Genomic DNA, 22,895 nt, shown 5'->3' on the forward strand with positions numbered 1-22,895 from the left:
TATGTTATGCATTGCAATTATATTTGCAATAAATACCCTTCCCTTCTTGCAAAATGTTCGAACTTTCCTTTTTCCTGGTTTTCGTGCCCTGTTGCGTGATTAGTTAACGGGATACTCCTTGCAAATGACAAACAAAGAAAAAAAATCCCCATCAATCGAAATTCGCACGTAACTTTTGATCCGGATGGACTCACGGGGCCCGTAAGTACTTTTCGGAAAGCTCGTTCCAAACCGGTCACGATGGGCCCCATAATGCCTTCACGAGTGCATTTCTTGGGTTGTAAAAAAAATTAAAAAATATAAAACGAAAATGAGGGGTCCATCACGAGGACTTCCCAAGAGGTCACCCACCTTAGTACTACTCTCGCCCAAGCACTCTTAACATCGGAGTTCTGATGGGATCCGGTGCATTAGTGCTGGTATGATCGCACCCGTTATGTTATGCATTGCAAATATAATTGTAATAAATGCCCTTCCCCTTCTTGCAAAATGTTCGAACTTTCTTTTTTCCTGGTTTTCGTGCCCCGTTGCGTGATTAGTTTATGGGATGTTCCTTGGAAACGACAAACTAAGAAAAAGAAATCCGCATGAATAGAAATTCGCACGTAACTTTTGATCCGGATGCACTCACGGGGCCCGTAAATAATTTTTGGAAAGCTCGTTCCAAACCGGTCACGATGGGCCCCGTTATGCCTTCCCGAGTGCATTTCTTGAGTCGTAAAAAAAATTAAAAAAATAAAGAACGAAAATTGAGGGGTGCAACACGAGGACTTTCCCAGAGGTCCCCCATCCTAGTACTACTCTCGCCAAAGCACAATTAACTTCGGAGTTCTAATGGGATCCGGTGCATTAGTGCCGGTATGATCGCACCCCTTATGTTATGCATTGAAAATATATTTGTAATAAATGCCTCTCCCTTTCTTGTAAAAGGTTCGAACTTACTTTTTTCGTTGTTTTCGTGCCCTGTTGCGTCATTAGTTAACGGGATATTCCTTGGAAACGACAAACTAAGAAAAAATATCCGCATGAATCGAAATTCGCACGTAACTTTTGATGTAGATGGACTCACGGGGTTCGTAAGTACTTTTTGGAAAGCTCGTTCCGAACCCGTCACGATGGGCCCCATTATTCATTCTCGAGTGCATTTCTTGAGTCGTAAAAAAAATTAAAAAATAATAAACGAAAATGAGGGGTGCAACACGAGGACTTCCCAGGAGGTCACACATCCTAGTACTAATCTCGCCCAAGCACGCTTAAGTTCGGAGTTCTGATGGGATCCGGTGCATTAGTACTGGTATGGTCACATCCGTTATGTTATGCATTGCAAATATATTTGTAATAAATGCCCTTCCCCTTCTTGCAAAATGTTCGAACTTTCTTTTTTCCTGTTTTTCGTGCCCTGTTGCGTGATTAGTTAACGAGATATTCCTTGGAAACGACAAACTAAGAAAAAAAATCCCCATGAATCGAAATTCGCACGTAACGTTTGATCGGGATGGACTCACGGGGCCCGTAAGTACTTTTCGGAAAGCTCGTTCCGAACCCGTCACGATGGGCCCCGTTATGCCTTATCGAGTGCATTTCTTGAGTCCTAATAAAAATTAAAAAATAAAAAACGAAAATGAGGGGTGCAACACGAGGACAACCTAGGAGGTCACCCATCCTAGTACTACTCTCACCCAAGCACGCTTAACTTCGGAGTTCTGATGGGATCCGGTACATTAGTCCTAGTATGATCGCACCCGTTATGTTATGCATTGCAAATATATTTGTAATAAATGCCCTTCCCCTTCTTGCAAAATGTTCGAACTTTCTTCTTTCCTGGTTTTCGTGCCCCGTTGCGTTATTAGTTAACGGGATATTCCTTGGAAACGACAAACTAATAAAAAAAATCCCCATGAATCGAAATTCGCACGTAACTTTTGATCCAGATGGACTCACGGGGCCCGTAAGTACTTTTCGGAAAGCTCGTTCCGAACCGGTCACGATGGGCCCCGTTATGCCTTCCCGAGTGCATTTCTTGAGTCGCAAAAAAAATTAAAAAATAAAAAACGAAAATGAGGGGTGCAACACGAGGACCTCTCAGGAGGTCACCCATCCTAGTACTACTCTCGCCCAAGCACGCTTAACTTCGGAGTTTTGATGGGATCCGGTGCATTAGTTCCGGTATGATCGCACCCGTTATGTTATGCATTGCAAATATATTTGTAATAAATGCCCTTCCCCTTCTTGCAAAATGTTCGAACTTTCTTTTTTCCGGGTTTTCGTGCCCTGTTGCGTGATTAGTTAACGGGATATTCCTTGGAAACGACTAACTAAGAAAAAAAATCCCCATGAATCGAAATTCGCACGTAACTTTTGATCCGGATGGACTCACGGGGCCCGTAAGTACTTTTCGGAAAGCTCGTTCCGAACCGGTCACGATGGGCCATGTTATGCCTTCCCGAGTTTATTTCTTGAGTCGCAAAAAAAATTAAAAAATAAAAAAATAAAAAACGAAAATGAGGTGTGCAACACGAGGACTTCCCATGAGGTCACCCATCCTAGTACTACTCTCGCCCAAGCACGCTTAACTTCGGAGTTCTGATGGGATCCGGTGCATTAGTGCCGGTATGATCGCACCCCTTATGTTATGCATTGCAAATATATTTGTAATAAATGCCCTTCCCCTTCTTGCAAAATGTTCGAACTTTCTTTTTTCCTGGTTTTCGTGCCCTGTCGCGTGATTAGTTAACGGGATATTCCTTGGAAACGACAAACTAAGAAAAAAATCCCCATGAATCGAAATTCGCACGTAACTTTTGATCCAAATAGACTCATGGGGCCCGTAAGTACTTTTCGGAAAGCTCGTTCCGAACCCGTCACGATGGGCCCCTTTATGCCTTCCCGAGTGCATTTCTTGAGTCGTAAAAAAAATTAAAAAATAAAAAACGAAAATGAGGGGTGCAACTCGAGGACAACCCAGGAGGTCACCCATCCTACTACTACTCTCGCCCAAGCACGCTTAACTTCGGAGTTCTGATGGGATCCGGTGCATTAGTGCCGGTATGATCGCACCCCTTATGTTATGCATTGCAAATATATTTGTAATAAATGCCCCTCCCTTTCTTGCAAAATGTTCGAACTTTCTTTTTTCCTGGTTTTCGTGCCCTATTGCGTGATTAGTTAACGGGATATTCCTTGGAAACGACAAACTAAGAAAAAAATCCCCATGAATCGAAATTCGCACGTAACTTTTGATCCGGATGGACTCACGGGGCCCGTAAGTACTTTTCGGAAAGCTCGTTCCGAACCGGTCACGATGGGCCCCGTTATGCCTTCCCGAGTGCATTTCTTGAGGTTTAAAAAAAATTAAAAAATAAAAAACGAAAATGAGGGGTGCAACACGAGGACTTCCCAGGAGGTCACCCATCCTAGTACTACTCTCGCCCAAGCACGCTTAACTTCGTAGTTCTGATGGGATCCGGTGCATTAGTGCTGGTATGATCGCACACCTTATGTTATGCATTGCAAATATATTTGTAATAAATGCCCCTTCCCTTCTTGCAAAATGTTCGACTTTCTTTTTTCCTGGTTTTCGTGCCCTGTCGCGTGATTAGTTAACGGGATATTCCTTGGAAACGACAAACTAAGAAAAAAAATCCCCATGAATCGAAATTCGCACGTAACTTTTGATCCGGATGGACTCACGGGGCCCGTAAGTACTTTTCGGAAAGCTCGTTCCGAACCGGTCACGATGGGCCCCGTTATGCCTTCCCGAGTGCATTTCTTGAGTTTTACAAAAAATTAAAAAATAAAAAACGAAAATGAGGGGTGCAACACGAGGACTTCTCGGGAGGTCACCCATCCTAGTACTACTTTCGCCCAAGCACGCTTAACTTCGGAGTTCTGATGGGATCCGGTGCATTAGTGCCGGTATGATCGCACCCCTTATATTATGCATTGCAAATATATTTGTAATAAATGACCCTCCCTTTCTTGCAAAATGTTCGAACTTTCTTTTTTTCTGGTTTTCGTGCCCTGTTGCGTGATTAGTTAACGGGATATTCCTTGGAAACAACAAACTAAGAAAAAGAAATCCCCATGAATCGAAATTCACACGTAACTTTTGATCCGGATGCACTCACGGGGCCCGTAAATACTTTTCGGAAAGCTCGTTCCGAACCGGTCACGATGGGCCTCGTTATGCCTTCCCGAGTGCATTTCTTTAGTCGAAAAAAAAATTAAAAAATAAAAAACGAAAATGAGGGGTGCAACACGAGGACTTCCCAGGAGGTCACCCATCCTAGTACTACTCTCGCCCAAGCACGCTTAACCTCGGAGTTCGATGGGATCCGGTGCATTAGTGCTGGTATGATCGCACCCGTTATGTTATGCATTGCAAATATATTTGTAATAAATGCCCTTCCCCTTCTTGCAAAATGTTCGAACTTTCTTTTTTCCTGGTTTTCTTGCCCTCTTGCGTGATTAGTTTATGGGATATTCCTTGGAAACGACAAACTAAGAAAAAAAATCCCCATGAATCGAAATTCGCACGTAACTTTTGATCCGGATGGACTCACGGGGCCCGTAAGTACTTTTCGGAAAGCTCGTTCCGAACCGGTCACGATGGGCCCCGTTATGCCTTCCCGAGTGCATTTCTTGAGTCGCAAAAAAAATTAAAAAATAAAAAACGAAAATGAGGGGTGCAACACGAGGACTTCCCAGGAGGTCACCCATCCTAGTACTACTCTCGCCCAAGCACGCTTAACTTCGAGTTCTGATGGGATCCGGTGCATTAGTTCCGGTATGATCGCACCCGTTATGTTATGCATTGCAAATATATTTGTAATAAATGCCCTTCCCCTTCTTGCAAAATGTTCGAACTTTCTTTTTTCCCGGTTTTCGTGCCCTGTTGCGTGATTAGTTAACGGGATATTCCTTGGAAACGACAAACTAAGAAAAAAAATCCCCATGAATCGAAATTCGCACGTAACTTTTGATCCGGATGCACTCACGGGGCCCGTAAGTACTTTTCGGAAAGCTCGTTCCGAACCGGTCACGATGGCCCCGTTATGCCTTCCCGAGTGCATTTCTTGAGTCGTAAAAAAAATTAAAAAATAAAAAACGAAAATGAGGGGTGCAACACGAGGACTTCCCCAGAGGTCACCCATCCTAGTACTACTCTCGCCCAAGCACGCTTAACTTCGGAGTTCTGATGGGATCCGGTGCATTAGTGCTGGTATGATCGCACCCGTTATGTTATGCATTGCAAATATATTTGTAATAAATGCCCTTCCCCTTCTTGCAAAATGTTCGAACTTTCTTTTTCTTGGTTTTCGTGCCTGTCGCGTGATTACTTAACGGGATATTCCTTGGAAACGACAAACTAAGAAAAAAAATCCCCATGAATCGAAATTCGCACGTAACTTTTGATCTAGATGGACTCACGGGGCCCGTAAGTACTTTTCGGAAAGCTCGTTCCGAACCGGTCACGATGGGCCCCGTTATGCCTTCCCGAGTGCATTTCTTGAGTCGCAAAAAAATTAAAAAATAAAAAACGAAAATGAGGGGTGCAACACGAGGACTTCCCAGGAGGTCACCCATCCTAGTACTACTCTCGCCCAAGCACGTTTAACTCGGAGTTCTGATGGGATCCGGTGCATTAGTGCTGGTATGATCGCACCCGTTATGTTATGCATTGCAAATATATTTGTAATAAATGCCCTTCCCCTTCTTGCAAAATGTTCGAACTTTCTTTTTTCCTGGTTTTCGTGCCCTGTTGCGTGATTAGTTAACGGGATATTCCTTGGAAACGACAAACTAAGAAAAAAATCCCCGTCGATCGAAATTCGCACGTAACTTTTGATCCGGATGGACTCACGGGGCCCGTAAGTACTTTTCGGAAAGCTCGTTCCGAACCGGTCACGATGGGCCCCGTTATGCCTTCCCGAGTGCATTTCTTGAGTCGCAAAAAAAAATTAAAAAATAAAAACGAAAATGAGGGGTGCAACACGAGGACTTCCCGGGAGGTCACCCATCCTAGTACTACTCTCGCCCAAGCACGCTTAACTCGGAGTTCTGATGGGATCCGGTGCATTAGTGCTGGTATGATCGCATCCATTATGTTATGCATTGCAAATATATTTGTAATAAATGCCCTTCCCCTTCTTGCAAAATGTTCGAACTTTCTTTTTTCCTGGTTTTCGTGCCCTGTTGCGTGATTAGTTAACGGGATATTCCTTGGAAACGACAAACTAAGAAAAAAAATCCCCATGAATCGAAATTCGCACGTAACTTTTGATCCGGATGGACTCACGGGGCCCGTAAGTACTTTTCGGAAAGCTCGTTCCGAACCGGTCACGATGGGCCCCGTTATGCCTTCCCGAGTGCATTTCTTGAGTCGCAAAAAAAATTAAAAAATAAAAAACGAAAATGAGGGGTGCAACACGAGGACTTCCCGAGAGGTCACCCATCCTAGTACTACTCTCGCCCAAGCACGCTTAACTCGGAGTTCGATGGGATCCGGTGCATTAGTGCTGGTATGATCGCACCCGTTATGTTATGCATTGCAAATATATTTGTAATAAATGCCCTTCCCCTTCTTGCAAAATGTTCGAACTTTCTTTTTCCTGGTTTTCGTGCCCTGTTGCGTGATTAGTTAACGGGATATTCCTTGGAAACGACAAACTAAGAAAAAAAATCCCCATGAATCGAAATTCGCACGTAACTTTTGATCCAGATGGACTCACGGGGCCCGTAAGTACTTTTCGGAAAGCTCGTTCCGAACCGGTCACGATGGGCCCCGTTATGCCTTCCCGAGTGCATTTCTTGAGTCGCAAAAAAATTAAAAAATAAAAAACGAAAATGAGGGGTGCAACACGAGGACTTCCTAGGAGGTCACCCATCCTAGTACTACTCTCGCCCAAGCACGCTTAACTCGGAGTTCGATGGGATCCGGTGCATTAGTGCTTTGGTATGATCGCACCCGTTATGTTATGCATTGCAAATATATTTGTAATAAATGCCCTTCCCCTTCTTGCAAAATGTTCGAACTTTCTTTTTTCCTGGTTTTCGTGCCCTGTTGCGTGATTAGTTAACGGGATATTCCTTGGAAACGACAAACTAAGAAAAAAAATCCCCATGAATCGAAATTCGCACGTAACTTTTGATCCGGATGGACTCACGGGGCCCGTAAGTACTTTTCGGAAAGCTCGTTCCGAACCGGTCACGATGGGCCCCGTTATGCCTTCCCGAGTGCATTTCTTGAGTCGCAAAAAAAATTAAAAAATAAAAAACGAAAATGAGGGGTGCAACACGAGGACTTCCCAGGAGGTCACCCATCCTAGTACTACTCTCGCCCAAGCACGCTTAACTTCGGAGTTCTGATGGGATCCGGTGCATTAGTGCTGGTATGATCGCACCCGTTATGTTATGCATTGCAAATATATTTGTAACAAATGCCCTTCCCCTTCTTGCAAAATGTTCGAACTTTCTTTTTTCCTGGTTTTCGTGCCCTGTTGCGTGATTAGTTAACGGGATATTCCTTGGAAACGACAAACTAAGAAAAAAAATCCCCATGAATCGAAATTCGCACGTAACTTTTGATCCGGATGGACTCACGGGGCCCGTAAGTACTTTTCGGAAAGCTCGTTCCGAACCGGTCACGATGGGCCCCGTTATGCCTTCCCGAGTGCATTTCTTGAGTCGCAAAAAAAATTAAAAAATAAAAAACGAAAATGAGGGGTGCAACACGAGGACTTCCCTAGGAGGTCACCCATCCTAGTACTACTCTCGCCCAAGCACGCTTAACTTCGGAGTTCTGATGGGATCCGGTGCATTAGTGCTGGTATGATCGCACCCGTTATGTTATGCATTGCAAATATATTTGTAATAAATGCCCTTCCCCTTCTTGCAAAATGTTCGAACTTTCTTTTTCCTGGTTTTCGTGCCCTGTTGCGTGATTAGTTAACGGGATATTCCTTGGAAACGACAAACTAAGAAAAAAAATCCCCCATGAATCGAAATTCGCACGTAACTTTTGATCCGGATGGACTCACGGGGCCCGTAAGTACTTTTCGGAAAGCTCGTTCCGAACCGGTCACGATGGGCCCCGTTATGCCTTCCCGAGTGCATTTCTTGAGTCGCAAAAAAAATTAAAAAATAAAAAACGAAAATGAGGGGTGCAACACGAGGACTTCCCGGGAGGTCACCCATCCTAGTACTACTCTCGCCCAAGCACGCTTAACTTCGGAGTTCGATGGGATCCGGTGCATTAGTGCTTTGGTATGATCGCACCCGTTATGTTATGCATTGCAAATATATTTGTAATAAATGCCCTTCCCCTTCTTGCAAAATGTTCGAACTTTCTTTTTTCCTGGTTTTCGTGCCCTGTTGCGTGATTAGTTAACGGGATATTCCTTGGAAACGACAAACTAAGAAAAAAAATCCCCATGGATCGAAATTCGCACGTAACTTTTGATCCGGATGGACTCACGGGGCCCGTAAGTACTTTTCGGAAAGCTCGTTCCGAACCGGTCACGATGGGCCCCGTTATGCCTTCCCGAGTGCATTTCTTGAGTCGCAAAAAAAATTAAAAAGTAAAAAACGAAAATGAGGGGTGCAACACGAGGACTCCCAGGAGGTCACCCATCCTAGTACTACTCTCGCCCAAGCACGCTTTACCCCGGAGTTCGATGGGATCCGGTGCATTAGTGTTGTTATGATCGCATTATGTTATGCATTGCAAATATATTTGTAACAAATGCCCTTCCCCTTCTTGCAAAATGTTCGAACTTTCTTTTTCCTGGTTTTCCGTGCCCTGTCAGCGTGATTACTTAACGGGATATTCCTCTGGAAACGACAAACTAAGAAAAAAAATCGAATCGAAATTCGCACGTAACTTTTGATCCGTATGACTCACGGGGCTCGTAGGTACTTTTCGGAAAGCTCGTTCCGAACCGGTCACGATGGGCCAAATGCCGAAGGCGTTTGAGGTGATTTTGGACCCAAAAAATCCACTTTTTGGGCTTACTTTCTGGTATTTTTCAAAATCCTACCCGTGACTCCGTATTTTTTAGGGTTTATTTGTTGTTTGATGTTTCTCTTTTTACATAGGTGTTATTAATGAAGTGTGGATTTATACCATGGCGACTCAACTTAATTAGTGGAAGACAAATTGGAAAATATAATCCTAATATTGCTGTAGGTTCTTCATCAGTTGGGAATGAGATGAGATAGTAGAAAAGAAAAAATCTCCGAGTTGTTCTTAAGCTGGACATGGGCTATTTTTGTGGTTTATTTGGAAAGCCCGCAATCATCTCATCGTTAGAAAACAAACACCAAGTTCGAAGCTCCTTGTCAACGTGTGTGAGAATGTGGCGGTTTGGACAGGGAACGCCAAGAAAGAAGCGGTACGAAACGAAGACCTACCTCAAAATTGGAAACATCCTGAATTGGGAACACTGAAGATCAAAACGGCTCATTTGTAGCTGATTCGTCAATGGGTGCCATTGCATGTGTCTGTCGTCACTGCTACGGACAACTGTTAGATGGATCTGCAAAAATTGGTGGACGTAAACTCGGCTGAATAGGTAAAAAAAAAAAAAAAAAACTCGGCTGAATAGGTGGAAGCTCAAGCTGTGCGTGAAGTCTGACTGCAAAGTACTTGTGGAAAGTACAAGCACTTGTTCAACGGGCCTTGGCGCTGCTAAGGAGTTTCTTGGGCCTTACTTTGGCCCTTTGCAATAGAGACAGTAATAAAGTTACGACTTGAGTTGCTGAGGCCCAATGGACAGATTGCCGACCTCGTAATTGAGTTACAAGCTCTCCTCCGAACCTTTTAATTTGTTATGCTATGAAGTTTTACACTTGTATTCACTAAGTTCTTTAAGTGAAAAGTAGAATTGCCACCAAATAACAAGTATACTACTAAAACTACTAACAAACCACCAATGATATAGGGAGAAAAGTATACTAGAAGTGCCATAACTTTTGTACGGCGTTCACTTGAGTGCTATAACTTTCAAAATGTTCACTTAAGTGTTATAACTTTCAAAAATGGTTCACTTGAGTGGCAGCGGAAAAGCTGACGTGGTTCGTTGAAAAGCTGACGTGGAACACCGGAAAGATGACGTGGCACTTCGAAAAAGTTGTTGTAGCACTCAAGTGAACGATTTTGATCCGATATGGTACTCAAGTGAACAATTTTTGAAAGTTATGGCACCTAAGTAAACATTTGAAAGTTGTGACACTCAAGTAAACGCCGTACACAAGTTATGGCACTCATGGTGTACTTATCCCTAATATAGCAAATTGCTGCTAATAGTTTTTAACAATGATATGTTTTAATTAAAAAAAAAACTTATTCTGATTGAGTTTTTCATGGAGGTGCTTCTGAAATGCCGCTAAATGTATCTTATCATGGCACTTTTATTAATTACTTTGATGTGGTGTTATAAATGACCAATTGTATCTTATTGTAGCGTAGATTAGATTGACTTTGAGATTTGTTATGATGTCGGTATAGAGGTTTTGAACAATTTGTGGTTTCTTGTTCCGCTTATAAAATAGAGCTTTCGGCCATATTTCTCAATGGCATAGGCCCTGGGGTATAGGATGTTTATTATTGGACATGAGTCTCAAGCATAACTGAAGTTGTCTATCAAGATTAAAGAGGGCGAGGCTCATACCAATAGTTTACTATTGCAAGTGTCGAGACTCCTCCATCAAAGTTGGGACTTGTGATAACAGATCGGCGGATTTTGATCTATGTCTTTTGAAGCTAGCAATTTACCTTTAAATTTAGCGTTGTTGTTAAGAGAGGCCGAAAATTTAGTTCCGAGATTACATAATAATTAGTCATTTTGACTTAGATCTTGTTTTATGAAAAGAGTCGTCTAACGGTATTGAGTCATCCTCTTGTTTGTCATCTCAAACTTTGAAACTAACTGTAAATCAATCACACATACTTATCACCACAATCTGTAATTTTTTTTTTTAAGTGGAGAAATATCATTACAAACACATCCACCGCTTTGATGCTTCACAACAAAATAGACGCTGATAAAAACACTAACGTATCAAGAAATTCCTTCTATGTATCAACAAAAAATAATCTATATCACTTATTCAAAAAGAAAAGAAGAAAATATAGTCTTTTCTTCGGGCATTCACTCAGCGGCTCGGCCATTAGTCGGACCCACACGGGGATTCATACTTTCTCAACCCGAGAAGATCTTGTTCGCTCACTGCATCCTGATCCAAATCCCTTCGCTGGGCACATCCTGATGTACCACAAACAGCAAATAATAACCAGCCGGTGCAAGGATACGTGTGCCTGGCGTCACCACCTCCACTTCGTAGATCGATCGACCCACGGAAGTCACTCCCCTGCCACCGCCTATCACCAGCAGCCGCTGGTTCATCGAGAAAGAATGCGTCGTGAACGACGGCGCCACCATCGTCACCGTCACCCTTGATGCGGAAACAGCCCCGGCGACAGAGAATCTGACGAGGACTTTCGTTCCGTAGCCAAGCGTCGCTTGAGAAGCCGGCGATATTATCCTCGGGCGCAGATTGTTGAACTCTGCGTTGAGGTACGGTGGCGAGAATGCCTCCAAGCTCAGCTCTGTCGGGAAGAGGACGCCAGTGAAGGCATAGGTGATGTGTGGATTGCTTCCTCCTACGAGGACTCTCCCATCTCGGAGGAGGATCGCCGTGGAGTGGTACATCCGCGGTATGGAGGAGGGGTTTTGGAGCTCAAACCGGTTTCCGGTCCGGTCATCAGGACGGTACAGGACCGGGTTGAAAACCGGGTCCCGACCATTTTCCCAGCCGGCGGTTCCCGCAGCAGCGCCATTGATGATCAGAACGTCGCCGTTTGGGAGGAGGGTCATGTCTCCCATGATTCTAGGCTTCGGCATGGTCTCCATGACCCATTGTGGAGCTGGGTCGGTTATTTTGATCCGCCCGCACGTTGTCAGTGCCCCGACAAAGTTTCCATTAGTTGCCTTTATGTATGATCCCCTAGGTGCACCACCGCATACCTGTTGAACGGGTGTATATAGAATAGAGAGAGTCCTATAAGAATAATTTCTTTGATACGATAAATTTATTTGACTCCGTCAGTTAATTCCAAATTTAATAACTTCCTAATAAAATGTTGACAGATTCTTCATTTCATTTTTTTTTTTTGTGGTTTCTTTCAACCTGAATGGATTTAGATGCATGTTAATAATAGTTGTTTGAATGCAAATATTCCGTGGCTAATGGCTTTTATTATCTTGACATTTATTTTATGAAGTCATTATATATGACCCCCTTGTCTGATATCGAGTTAGAATTTCCCATATCATTTGTACCCACATCCTTTTAATTATATTAATATCTAGTGGTAAGTATTTTGAAGTTGCGAAGTTATGTGTGACCTAAAACTTATGGCGTGATAATGCAATCTAACATAAATCCAAAAGTACCAAAACTTCAGCTTCTTTGAGCGGTGCTTGCAAGTTCTTCAACGGAAGCAAGACGGAAGATCCGGTGCTCGGGTAGTTCCTTGGGTCACCGCCTGGCATCGCCGGGTACGTCTTCACCACCTTACCGTGCCCATAATCGAACAATATTGCCCGATTGTTAGCAAAAATGAACAGGTTCCCGTCCACGTTAAGATGAACAAAAGGGTAGAGATTGTTCTCGATGTTGGCATCATTGGTCTCAGCAAGAAATGGAAGATTGTACACGTCCGGAGCCCAGGTTTTTGGATAGAATTCGTAGTTGAATTGTCTCCTGCCGCCGATGACTATTTGCACACCGTTGGGCAATATGTGATTGGTCGCGTACCACCGGCGCGCAGACAGCCCGTTTTCGACTTCTTGCCAATCGCAGTCGGTGCATGGGTTGAAGATCCTGATCCGACGTTCGCCATCATTGAAACCGCCTGTTTGGATCAAGCGTCCATCGGGCATCACCTATTAACAGGAGAACTTTGTCAGTGTAAAAAATTATATGATAGCAAGATCAATTATAATTGATCAGGATCAATTAGGGATACGTACGATTAGTGGACAAAATACTCAATCGTGAGAGATAGGGATAATTAAGGAAGATATGGAAAACCTCATAAGTATCTCTAATTATCAAGTCATGGATTGTGGGGGTATACATATGATGGAGGCAAAAAGAAAGTCAAATTCATAAGTTTGAACGTACTAACCCATCTCTTCTATTTTCTGATACTTCTCGTGGTCAAGGTTGAGTTAGCAAAATTGTGAAACCACTATCTTTGGTGGTTAGAAGAAATCTCAAGGACAAATTCTAAGAGTACTGGAATGATTTTAAATCAAAAGGAAATTTATAATTGAGATTTTTTTGGCGAATTAGAGTATAATATTGATCACTAAAATCACAAAATATTATATGATTGCTCTAACATATTGAGACAGCTTTGAGAGATTCTACTTCCGAAAATCTTTAATTATATAATTACTTTACTTTAAACCAGAGTAAAAATTATGAGAAAAACTGAACCGAAAAAAATATAGTTGAATAAGATGTGTCAATTCAAGATATAAAAAGTAAGGTATTAGTCTGAATCAATATTTAGAGGGTCTAGCATATTAACATATCAACAGAGATTCACATTGATATTTCCTAGACTTTCCAATCAATACGTCCTCCTTTTTAAATAGCAATTTAAAAAAAGACTTGACCCATACCGAGCCGGAGGAGCACCAAACATCGGTTTGGACCATGAGAGGTCGGAAAGAATTTGATGCCACGTCGTACGCGATGGAGTGTGCGGTGCAGTCGATCTTCAAAGCGGTGTCGTGTGGATCGTTCCGGCATTTGCCTTCCGGCAGCGAAAGGTTGGACTTGCCGAAGTCCGTGCGGTCGAACATGACCACAACGTCATTGTGGAGGAGCTGCATGTGCATGGCCGACACACCTATGCTTCGCTGCAACAACTGCCACTGGCCGCCTCCGGCTTCGACTGCAAAGACGAGCGGTGGCAGCCATGGGGCAAAGAGGAGATGAAACAAAATGAATAACTGAAGAGGCCAAACTCGAGGGATGGACATTTTTCGTATCGTGATCGTTTCAGCTTAGTGGCTGGAGAAGGGCTATCAATTCACTGAATTGTGTTCTGGAGGCTGTGCTTGGACTATAAGTACTTGTGCTGAATTGCCTGTAGGAAAGCAGTTGCCTCACGCAAGAAGAAGAAAATTAAGGGGACAACGTATCTGGCAAGTGAAAACTGATCTTTGAATTTGGAACTATCATAAAATTTGCACGTCTCAGCCAACTATGATTTGTCATTCGATCGCAATTCTTTTTTTTTTTTTTGGTTGTTATCGCTGGGAAGGAATTAGATTCTCTTGTACCCAATTATGTATTTTTTTTTTCTGGGTCCTATAACTTATGTGGTTTGTGCAATTATATTCATAAACTCTTAATTTAATGCAATTGACTCCTTCTAATTTGCATAATTTCCACAATAGTCTTACCTTAATTAGCACGTTTGATCAAACTCATGTGGCTCCTAACATGACAATTTTCAAAAAAATAAAACAAAGAGGGATACGAATGATCTTATTCTGGCATCGATACAATTTTGCAATAGAATAATTGTCTTTAAATGACAAGAAGAAAAATAATTTAATGTTCTTAACCATATCTGGGCATTCTCTTAGAGCTACCGGAATGAGCCATGTCTCCAGTCCGAGCTTAGTAGAGATCGGTTAATCATTCAAAAAGTTCGGACATCCCTATGATGAAAAAATTAAAAATGTTCGTTTTTAAATGACATGAGTGTTCTTGACCCAAAAAAAAAAAAAATTGACAAGTGGGTTAATGGAGTTCTTTATCATTTACCTTAGACTCAAAAAATGCAGATTGTTAAGAAATTAATTTGCATGTATAGACAGTTAGTGAATGTATAATTATTAATAACCAATATTGAGAGATATGTAGTTGAGCACATACTGAAACAATTACTAAACATGAAACATTGTCCGGAAAGATTCCAAAATGATCTCATATTGTCACAAAAGATGTATGTGGACAATCTTTCTGCAGATGGAAAACGAGCTACAATACCTACCTTTGTATGTTTGAGAATCCAATTAAATAATCATTTTTTCCTAAGACGAAACAAACTGTATAACTTATGTCAATTAGGTGATATGAACAAAATTATCAACCGATGGCGTATTATGCTAAAATTCTAGGCTGAGCTAGAGAAAACACGTGGACAAAAGTATCATTTTCATTCACATATATTTGACTCCTTCCACGTTTTATCCTTTTTTTGACTCTAAAGTATTTTTTTAACATTAATTGACCTAAACAAGTCTCATGTGTCGTCCGAAACTTATTTATTTATTTATTTGCAGAAATTAGCTTTTCCAGAAAATAATATATAAATAGAACTACACATGGTAAAATGCCTAATTCCCTTAAAAAGCACAAACTTTAGATCGAATTTCAATTATGACCCAAACTTTTTTGTCTAATGAAAAAGTATAAACTTTACGTAGGGTCCTAATTCAGGCCCAAACTATACTTTTGTTTCATCAAAGGTGGAAATTTTTAGTTAGTACCTAAATCTGGCTCTTGTAAAGTTTTCGTCTAATAAAGCAATTATAAATACAACCTATCATTTCTCGAGAGGGGGTTGGATACGTAGGATCCAACCCAAAGTTGATTTTTTTTTTTTCGTGAGGCCAAAAAAGTTCGGGTAAGAATTGAGATCGAATAAAAACTTTCTAATTTTTAACGAGACACCAGTTAAAATTAAGACTCGACTAAAAGTTGATATTTCTTTTTAGAGAATTGAGAAAAAAAGAGAGTAAAAGTGTCGGCGCATTTGCTTTCCCCGGTCCAAACAATTGGCAACACGGCAAGGAAGGCACTTTTAAGATAAAGGAACGACAGGCCAAACGAATAATCACGTCTTTTGTTTCGTTCCTTCTCTCTAATAAAAGTCTAATCCTGCGGACGGTGGGTGTGATACTTTTCCCAGGACAGCTCAGAAGGTTGCTAGATGATAATGGCAACCGTTCTCATTGGTTCTTAACTTCTTGTTATTCTCCCGCCACCAATTTTGCTTTCTAATATTTAAAGATTTATTATCTATCACTGCCGATGTTACTATGTGAAGCCAAATCTTCGATTTGACGCCATAGAATCACTAACATTAATGACAATGATGATGAGAACCGTGTGAAATGGCCTTAAAATTAGGATAAAGTTATGAAACTACGTGCTCATTTCCTGCTTTTACCACCCACATTTCAGACCAAGTACACGTCATCTAGCCCCACCAGAAATTCAACATTGACAATAGCTCTAATCTCTACATTCAAAGAGGTTTCCAATTTGTCATTAAACTCACTCATTTTTCAAATATCCAAAAGAAAAATACACCGGTTAGCAATTGTTGTTCTTTTCTCTCCATTTGACGTGTTTGTGCTTTATTCATTATCTCGTTACGACTATTTTTAAAAGGAAACAGTAAAATATATTATGTCGTTACATTTTTTTATAAAGAAACTTGGTAAAAGTTTTAAGTTCAACTTTTTTAAAAATGATTTCCAATAATGTTTGTACATATAAAATTAATATAGCGAACATTTAAATGTATCAGCCACCCTCAAACATAACAAAATATTTGTCCGGTTTTTATAATTTTACGGCAACAAAATCCAAAAGATATATAATTGTGTCTATTTGGTATTATTTGATTTTCTTCATTCTCATGGCCGTGTATTGCATTCGCTGCAACTAGGGTTATTGTTGATGGTCATAAAGATGATCAAACTTTCTTATAGTTCAATGATGTCAACATAGTAAACACTTTATCTCGTAAGTCCGCATACTTGCATCTTAAATTTGAAGTTACATTTTCCTAATTTGGTTGCCATTTAAATTGATTTCTTGAGAGAATCATGCTCCTCTTTTCATTTTTTATTATTCTTTTTTTTTTTCACTTTTTCGCATACACATTTTGTGCTTTTTTGTTACTATACATATTTAAGATTTTCTTTGCTATTTTATTTTTGTTTTGCTAACAATGCAGTGTGCTAAATCCTTTCAACTCTGGACCAATAATATTCTAGAAAACACCATGAAGTCGTGCTAGGCTCGTGGGAAAAGTATAAAAAAAAGTCTCAAACTTATTGCATTGCTACCAATTCAGTCATAAACCTTCTAATTGGACAAATTTGGTTATAAACCTTTTTTGCAAGTGGTACCTATTTAGAGTCCATCCAGCCAATTTTGGCTGAAAATCTTTGACGTGGATGCTGAAAGTCCTATGTGGAGCAGTTGGCGCCGACATGGACAAAATATTTTTTTCTTTTTTTCAGTCTTTTTTATTTCTATCGTTTTCGGTAGCAAGGGTCACTAGCAACCCTCGCTGGCCATTGGGCGAGGGCCGGTCGGCCCTCGTCGGCCGCCGCAAGGGCCGCCTCACCTGCAGCCTTGAAGGCCCTCGACTAGGGCCTTGGTGGCCACGAGAGAAGCGGCCCTTGCGGTGTCGGCTAGAGCTAGCAAGCCTTTGCCAAGTGGCCGACGAGGGTTGTTGGCAACTCTCACTAGCCAAAACGACAAAAATAAACAAGATTGAAAATTTTATAAAAAATCAGAATTTTATCTTTAATACAAAATATCCATGTCAGTGTTAGCTATGCCACATGAGACGGCTAGCGTCCACGTTAGCAATTTTCCAACAAAAATTGATTGGATGGACCGAATTGGTAACAATGGAAAATGGTTTAGGAATGAATTGGTCCAATTGAATGGTTTAAGATGGAACCGGTACCACATATTTAGGATTTTTCGATACTTTTTCCCAGTCTCACAACTAGCACCTTGAAGGGAATTATCAATGATTAGAGATTTTAATCAATGATTGCTCGCCGTCTGGCCAAGAAATTTGGTGGTCGATGAGTCGATGGGTTTATTGAGACATAACACTACTTTATGGTATCAATTGAGACAAAATCCACCGGTGAATGTTACTTGCGAAACCGACACCATTTCAAGATTTTTTGTTTGCTTGGAACTTTCGAGGAAATCCATATTTAAGCTGTTTGACTAATACAAGGGCGAGAAGACGATGCCGTGTCCCATGGTGAAATTTGATCATTCCGCGTCAACATTTTTGTGCTCCGGTTGGTGATTACATCGAAGGGTTGATTCGTTTTCTTAGCAAGGTGGGCAGCAGGGACCACATTTAGTTCATAGCCAGCAGAATTGTTTTCACTTTCTTTCTGCTACAATGCGTTAGGCTTTAGCCATCAGATTTACTCCACGTGGTCAAACGCGTTGACTAAGGAGGTTTAAAAAATGCAGATAGACGTAATTACACCTTTTCTTCTCTTGGGAATTTTTTATTAACCTTTGAATCAAGTTCTGAAACATGCACTCTTGTCAAAGAGAGAATCTCGTATGTTAAATGCTGAAATTAGTTTAGTAACTTGGTAGAATTTGAATTTAATTGAATCTTTTGAAGGCTTTCCTCTGCTTATATTTTATCGTTCCCAATTTAGGAAAACAATTCTCTTGTCAAAAATGGGTTTTGAAAGTTAGGCTCATGCTCGTCAAGATTACGATGCATGGGTTATGAATTTTAACCTGATGAGCTGAAGTGAAAACGTAAAACCCCGGCCCTTCATCCCACTGCTCTGATACCCTCTTATCGAAGGACCATCCTTACTAATCGAGCTCTCTTTTAATATGATTTACATAGTATGCGGGCGCATGGGGAAGCAAGAAAACACACATGCGGCCACACTTCACACCGTTAGTCAAACCAAACCCGTGAGCCGAAAAGAGTTTGGCCATTATGGTTCCTCTAACCTACTCCTGTGATACACACTTACTTATTCAGCACATTATAGTCATAACTCTCTAATTATATTTACATATAGTTGTCTTGTTCTTACTCCAGTTTACATGACACAAACAACTGGGAGAATAACTAACTTCTCCTATTCTTCCAACTCCTTTTCTCTTTGTCCACCGTTGCTAGCACCACCATCCACGGCTACTACGCCGCCTGGGTGCCATTCAAAAGCATTTCCCACATCTCCATCCAGCCACTAATCTGAAATGGTGGAAATCAACAAGAGTAAGTAAAAAACTCAACAAGTAAAGTGCCTAAAAAATCGACTATACCGCACACCAATCATCACCCAATTAAACCAGAACAATAACAAGCCACAACCACAATCTGCAAGGAATGCACAAGCAGCCACAAGCAGTTACTCCACAAAGACCTCATAATGCACGCTACATTCCACATAATCTCTTGTCGATATTCTTGTCATTACTACCAAGTGGGACGATCCCATCTCTCCACTACACTAACCCTTCTCATCACAAAATAACCTACTTCATGGTCAACTCGACAACCAATTCCAATTTCTCCGGAACCAATCTAGCCTCACATCTCACAATCTCCGACGAACACATAATCACTCTCCGACACATAGTTTCCCGATTTCCTTGCCGGCTCCCACGGCGTATCATCACAACTCATCCGACATAACGACGTTACCGGACACGTAGAAGTAACGTCATGTTACCAGACACATTGAAGTAACGTATCGACACTTGACATACTGAAATATCCCTTATGATATCCGACACACCAAAATATCGAGCTTTGATACCAAACACATTGAAGTATCGACTAGGTACTAGACATACTGAAATACCGCTTCCGATATCGGACCCACTGAAGTACCGAGTTCTCATTTTTACTTTCACATCACATGAGGGACACATGCCTCATATAAATTTGAGGGACACAGGCCTCAATTCTGGGTTTTACCCCAACTTTGCGTCCATGGGATACTAGTCATGAAATCATGAGGGACACGGGTCTCATTTTCTCACGAGGGACACAGGCCTCGATTTCCTCTATTTCGAAAGACCATTTCACACCATCGATTTCATCACTAGTACAATTGGATACCACGGTCCAATTACCTCCCACCGCAAGACACTCAATGTTACACCTCATAGTCACTCACTTCATATCAATAGAAAGGTGGACTCGCCATCCCACGTCTACAGTCACTCAGCAACTCACTCACATCACTCAGTCAGGCCACGAAACGCACACTTTAAGCGTTCGAATGCTACCAGGTATTCGCTCAAGACACGAGCCACTCAATAACTAATCAATATCATCCCGCAACGGTCAATCAAACCTATAGCACGGGTTATTCATGGCCGCCCATGAGTATTATCCAAAATCCACTTCCAAAGCAACGCCTGTGATCTAGAATTCGCCCCCATTTGCAATCTTGTTGTCGTGCTCTCTCCAAAGCTGTTCTCTGACACGTCTAGCGATGCTTGCAGTCCTCCTAGCAATCAATCCGTCAACTAGGTACCCTCCAGCATGTTATCGACGACTCCCGCTAAGCTACAAAATCCGGCTCTGTGCCTTGTGGTGCTTGCCGTCGTTGCAACAACCTCTCATTGTTACGAGGGTACAGGTCGACTCACCTCGATCAGCCTTCGATGGAACAGGCACCGAGAACCAACGAGTCCCACACCGTCGCTGCTCATGAGCCGTTGCCGTGCGGAAGCTAGCCGCAAGCTGTAAGTCCACCCGGTCCAATCCGTGATCCAAGAACGATTTGATATCAGTTCAAATTTGGAAAGTGAATATTTGCAGATAAGGTAGTGTCCCTTGATTCGAATAATTTAGATATTTATCAAATATCGTTGCCTATTTTGAACATATTGTATTACCTCTAACAAGATTTGATGTACGCAATTAATTGGAAATTTTCTAATCCCCAACCTACTATATGATTAAACAAGTCTATCTATAAGATTATAGATAGAATGTTTAATCGGGCAGGGATTTAAATTTGATAGGTTAATCTGTAAGACTACATATTAAAAATGGGATTTAAATATTGCGACATCCTTAATTATTCAAATTAATTGATTGGCATTTTATTTACTATTCAATTTTGAATTGATTTGATTGGCATGTTATCTTTAGAATATTTGATCGTGTGATTTAAAAATTCTATTTAAAAATTCTAAAAGATATTGCATGTAGAATTGTCATGTTAAAATCGATTACATCTTTAAATTAGAGTAATGTAGAAATTTGCACGTTTAATCTAATTGTAAAGTACGTTAGATTGGATCACATCTTTAAATAGAAATTGCATGTCTAAATAGGATCTTATGCCTAAAATAATCCATCTTTAATAGATTAGGGTTTAGGTATAGTTTAAATCCTAAAACATGCAAGATATATATTATTTTGGTGTAGTTTTTTATAGGGTCATAATTAATTCCGAAAATACAAAAAAAAAAAAAAATCATCTTTGCCATGTCATATAGGTCGCATGTTAGATTGCATTGCATGTAGAATTTTATGCTCAAGTTTATTAATTAATTCAAACATCATGTAATCGTTTTAATTAAAACCATAGCACAACTTTTTCTATTAGTTTAATTAAATTGCTTGCAATCTAGGTTAGTCATGTAGTTAATTAAATAAGTTTCATATGCATTAGCTTAGGATAGCTTGCATTTAAATAATTGCATTAGAATAGAATTCATGCATTAAATAAATTTTATTTTCATAAACGAGAAAATCCAAAAGTGAAAACAGTTTGCCTTGGTTCATGCTCCTTGCAATTATCCTAATTTCTGGGTGTTTCATAAACTATTTGTGAACCCGCATAGTAACCTATGTTTGTGACTTAGATTAAAATCAATCCAAGTGTCTAATTAAATGTTTTCAGAAAATGAAATAGTACTGAAAGGGCGTTAGAGTAATTTAACGTAATCAAGTCTCCGGACTCATTATCTCTGGTTCTTTGCAATAAAATAGTTTCTTTCGCTATTTTATTTAGGTTTCTAATTAACCTGCCTTCAATGCTTAGTGGCGACTCCAAATTGAAAATATTGGCATGTTAATTATTTTAACCTAAGTTGCGAACCGATAGAGTTTGGAAGAACTTGAACTAGGTTAGTTAATTTAATTTAGTAATCCATTAGCCCAAAATTGATTTTTAGGTCGCGATAGTGGTTTTGTTAATTAGATTCGGTTTTTAATAAATTTTGGCTTTGAGGATAATTTATTCAGTTTTGGTATTCAGATAACCCACTTTAGCATTTAGTTTATTGCTTTAGGAATTTATTTAATTTAATTTCCTGTCTAATTAGTTAGCCAATTTTGTTTTTGTAGGAAATTAATTAGTTTAATATAAGGTTCGGTTTTTTTTTTTCAATATCAACAATTTGATTAGACATTTAGGGATTGAATTTGACTCTGGCATTTACCTGTTTTCGGCAATTTAGGTAATCTTTTGGCATTTAGCCATTAAATTTTGAGAAATCGGGTTACCTTCCGGTAATTATTAGGATAAAAAACTAATTTTGAAATCTACTTCGTCATTTGTATTTCATTTTATAATGAATGGTTAATTTTTTTTTTTTTGGGGGGGGTTACTAAAAGATTCCAAAGAAAATTAGATTAGTGTTACGTTTAGGTTGCATTTAATTAATTATCACGTCTAGTTAAGTTAATTCATGCTATCTCACATAGTACAGTATTTATTAGATTATGAATCAGCTCTGCAAAATGGAGACAAGAAAGTTAAATTGTGGTTGTTTAAGGGGAAATTGATCGAGTTTTTAATCCCTTCTGAGAATTTCTCACTTGGTGAGACTAAATAAGTGCTATTTGTACCCGTTTCTTTGAGTGATGCTCCAGATACGTCTTCTAGTACGAAGGGCTTTGTTACCTTGATCGTGCGCAGCCATGCAGTTTTGGATGTGTTCCGACATTCCCACGTTCCTGGACCGGTGTATGACAGGTCAGTCTTAGGCTCCAAAGCTGGATCTGGTTTTCGAGAATGTGTTTGGGCCTTTTT

The 22,895-nt window shown here is 40.5% G+C and overlaps 1 protein-coding gene, 19 non-coding genes and 1 pseudogene across 20 annotated transcripts; all 21 read right to left on the reverse strand.

The window, feature by feature from the left end:
* Positions 1-314: 314 nt before the first annotated feature.
* On the reverse strand, positions 315-433 carry LOC115730376. The gene has a single exon (XR_004014118.2). It is a non-coding gene; the product is annotated as a 5S ribosomal RNA (ribosomal RNA).
* A 320-nt stretch (positions 434-753) lies between these two features.
* Positions 754-872, reverse strand: LOC115730371. Its single transcript, XR_004014113.2, has one exon. It is a non-coding gene; the product is annotated as a 5S ribosomal RNA (ribosomal RNA).
* Positions 873-1,189: 317 nt separating this feature from the next.
* Positions 1,190-1,308, reverse strand: LOC115730379. Its single transcript, XR_004014121.2, has one exon. It is a non-coding gene; the product is annotated as a 5S ribosomal RNA (ribosomal RNA).
* Positions 1,309-1,625: 317 nt separating this feature from the next.
* LOC115730391 lies at positions 1,626-1,744 on the reverse strand. Its single transcript, XR_007197737.1, has one exon. It is a non-coding gene; the product is annotated as a 5S ribosomal RNA (ribosomal RNA).
* Positions 1,745-2,061: 317 nt separating this feature from the next.
* On the reverse strand, positions 2,062-2,180 carry LOC115730368. Its single transcript, XR_004014110.2, has one exon. It is a non-coding gene; the product is annotated as a 5S ribosomal RNA (ribosomal RNA).
* Positions 2,181-2,505: 325 nt separating this feature from the next.
* On the reverse strand, positions 2,506-2,624 carry LOC115730385. Its single transcript, XR_004014123.2, has one exon. It is a non-coding gene; the product is annotated as a 5S ribosomal RNA (ribosomal RNA).
* Positions 2,625-2,940: 316 nt separating this feature from the next.
* On the reverse strand, positions 2,941-3,059 carry LOC115730380. Its single transcript, XR_004014122.2, has one exon. It is a non-coding gene; the product is annotated as a 5S ribosomal RNA (ribosomal RNA).
* A 316-nt stretch (positions 3,060-3,375) lies between these two features.
* LOC115730377 lies at positions 3,376-3,494 on the reverse strand. The gene has a single exon (XR_004014119.2). It is a non-coding gene; the product is annotated as a 5S ribosomal RNA (ribosomal RNA).
* A 316-nt stretch (positions 3,495-3,810) lies between these two features.
* On the reverse strand, positions 3,811-3,929 carry LOC115730388. Its single transcript, XR_007197741.1, has one exon. It is a non-coding gene; the product is annotated as a 5S ribosomal RNA (ribosomal RNA).
* Positions 3,930-4,247: 318 nt separating this feature from the next.
* Positions 4,248-4,365, reverse strand: LOC115730374. Its single transcript, XR_004014116.2, has one exon. It is a non-coding gene; the product is annotated as a 5S ribosomal RNA (ribosomal RNA).
* A 317-nt stretch (positions 4,366-4,682) lies between these two features.
* Positions 4,683-4,800, reverse strand: LOC115730370. The gene has a single exon (XR_004014112.2). It is a non-coding gene; the product is annotated as a 5S ribosomal RNA (ribosomal RNA).
* Positions 4,801-5,116: 316 nt separating this feature from the next.
* On the reverse strand, positions 5,117-5,235 carry LOC115730383. The gene has a single exon (XR_007197733.1). It is a non-coding gene; the product is annotated as a 5S ribosomal RNA (ribosomal RNA).
* Positions 5,236-5,549: 314 nt separating this feature from the next.
* LOC115730373 lies at positions 5,550-5,667 on the reverse strand. Its single transcript, XR_004014115.2, has one exon. It is a non-coding gene; the product is annotated as a 5S ribosomal RNA (ribosomal RNA).
* Positions 5,668-5,983: 316 nt separating this feature from the next.
* On the reverse strand, positions 5,984-6,101 carry LOC115730362. The gene has a single exon (XR_004014104.2). It is a non-coding gene; the product is annotated as a 5S ribosomal RNA (ribosomal RNA).
* Positions 6,102-6,418: 317 nt separating this feature from the next.
* On the reverse strand, positions 6,419-6,535 carry LOC125313983. Its single transcript, XR_007197735.1, has one exon. It is a non-coding gene; the product is annotated as a 5S ribosomal RNA (ribosomal RNA).
* A 315-nt stretch (positions 6,536-6,850) lies between these two features.
* Positions 6,851-6,969, reverse strand: LOC125313985. Its single transcript, XR_007197736.1, has one exon. It is a non-coding gene; the product is annotated as a 5S ribosomal RNA (ribosomal RNA).
* Positions 6,970-7,286: 317 nt separating this feature from the next.
* Positions 7,287-7,405, reverse strand: LOC125313981. Its single transcript, XR_007197732.1, has one exon. It is a non-coding gene; the product is annotated as a 5S ribosomal RNA (ribosomal RNA).
* A 317-nt stretch (positions 7,406-7,722) lies between these two features.
* LOC125313988 lies at positions 7,723-7,842 on the reverse strand. Its single transcript, XR_007197742.1, has one exon. It is a non-coding gene; the product is annotated as a 5S ribosomal RNA (ribosomal RNA).
* Positions 7,843-8,159: 317 nt separating this feature from the next.
* LOC125313982 lies at positions 8,160-8,279 on the reverse strand. Its single transcript, XR_007197734.1, has one exon. It is a non-coding gene; the product is annotated as a 5S ribosomal RNA (ribosomal RNA).
* Positions 8,280-8,596: 317 nt separating this feature from the next.
* LOC125313986 lies at positions 8,597-8,713 on the reverse strand (annotated as a pseudogene).
* Positions 8,714-10,949: 2,236 nt separating this feature from the next.
* LOC115731021 (aldehyde oxidase GLOX-like) lies at positions 10,950-14,111 on the reverse strand. Its single transcript, XM_030661634.2, has 3 exons — positions 13,695-14,111; positions 12,456-12,947; positions 10,950-12,026 (listed from the first exon to the last, which is right to left on the reverse strand). The coding sequence occupies exons 1-3, from the start codon at positions 14,055-14,057 to the stop codon at positions 11,226-11,228; spliced, it is 1,656 nt and encodes a 551-aa protein (XP_030517494.2). The 5' UTR covers positions 14,058-14,111; the 3' UTR covers positions 10,950-11,225.
* Positions 14,112-22,895: the final 8,784 nt, after the last annotated feature.

Source organism: Rhodamnia argentea, chromosome 2, assembly GCF_020921035.1.
Source record: "Rhodamnia argentea isolate NSW1041297 chromosome 2, ASM2092103v1, whole genome shotgun sequence".
Classification (NCBI taxonomy): Eukaryota; Viridiplantae; Streptophyta; class Magnoliopsida; order Myrtales; family Myrtaceae; genus Rhodamnia; species Rhodamnia argentea.

Excerpts from the sequence above, each read along its gene's own strand:
- LOC115731021 (XM_030661634.2), bottom strand. The coding sequence starts at position 14,057 with ATGTCCATCCCTCGAGTTTGGCCTCTTCAGTTATTCATTTTGTTTCAT. Across the intron at positions 12,948-13,694 it reads TTTGGTGCTCCTCCGGCTCG|GTGATGCCCGATGGACGCTT; the intron begins GTATGGGTCAAG and ends TCCTGTTAATAG. Across the intron at positions 12,027-12,455 it reads TCAAAGAAGCTGAAGTTTTG|GTATGCGGTGGTGCACCTAG; the intron begins GTACTTTTGGAT and ends CCCGTTCAACAG.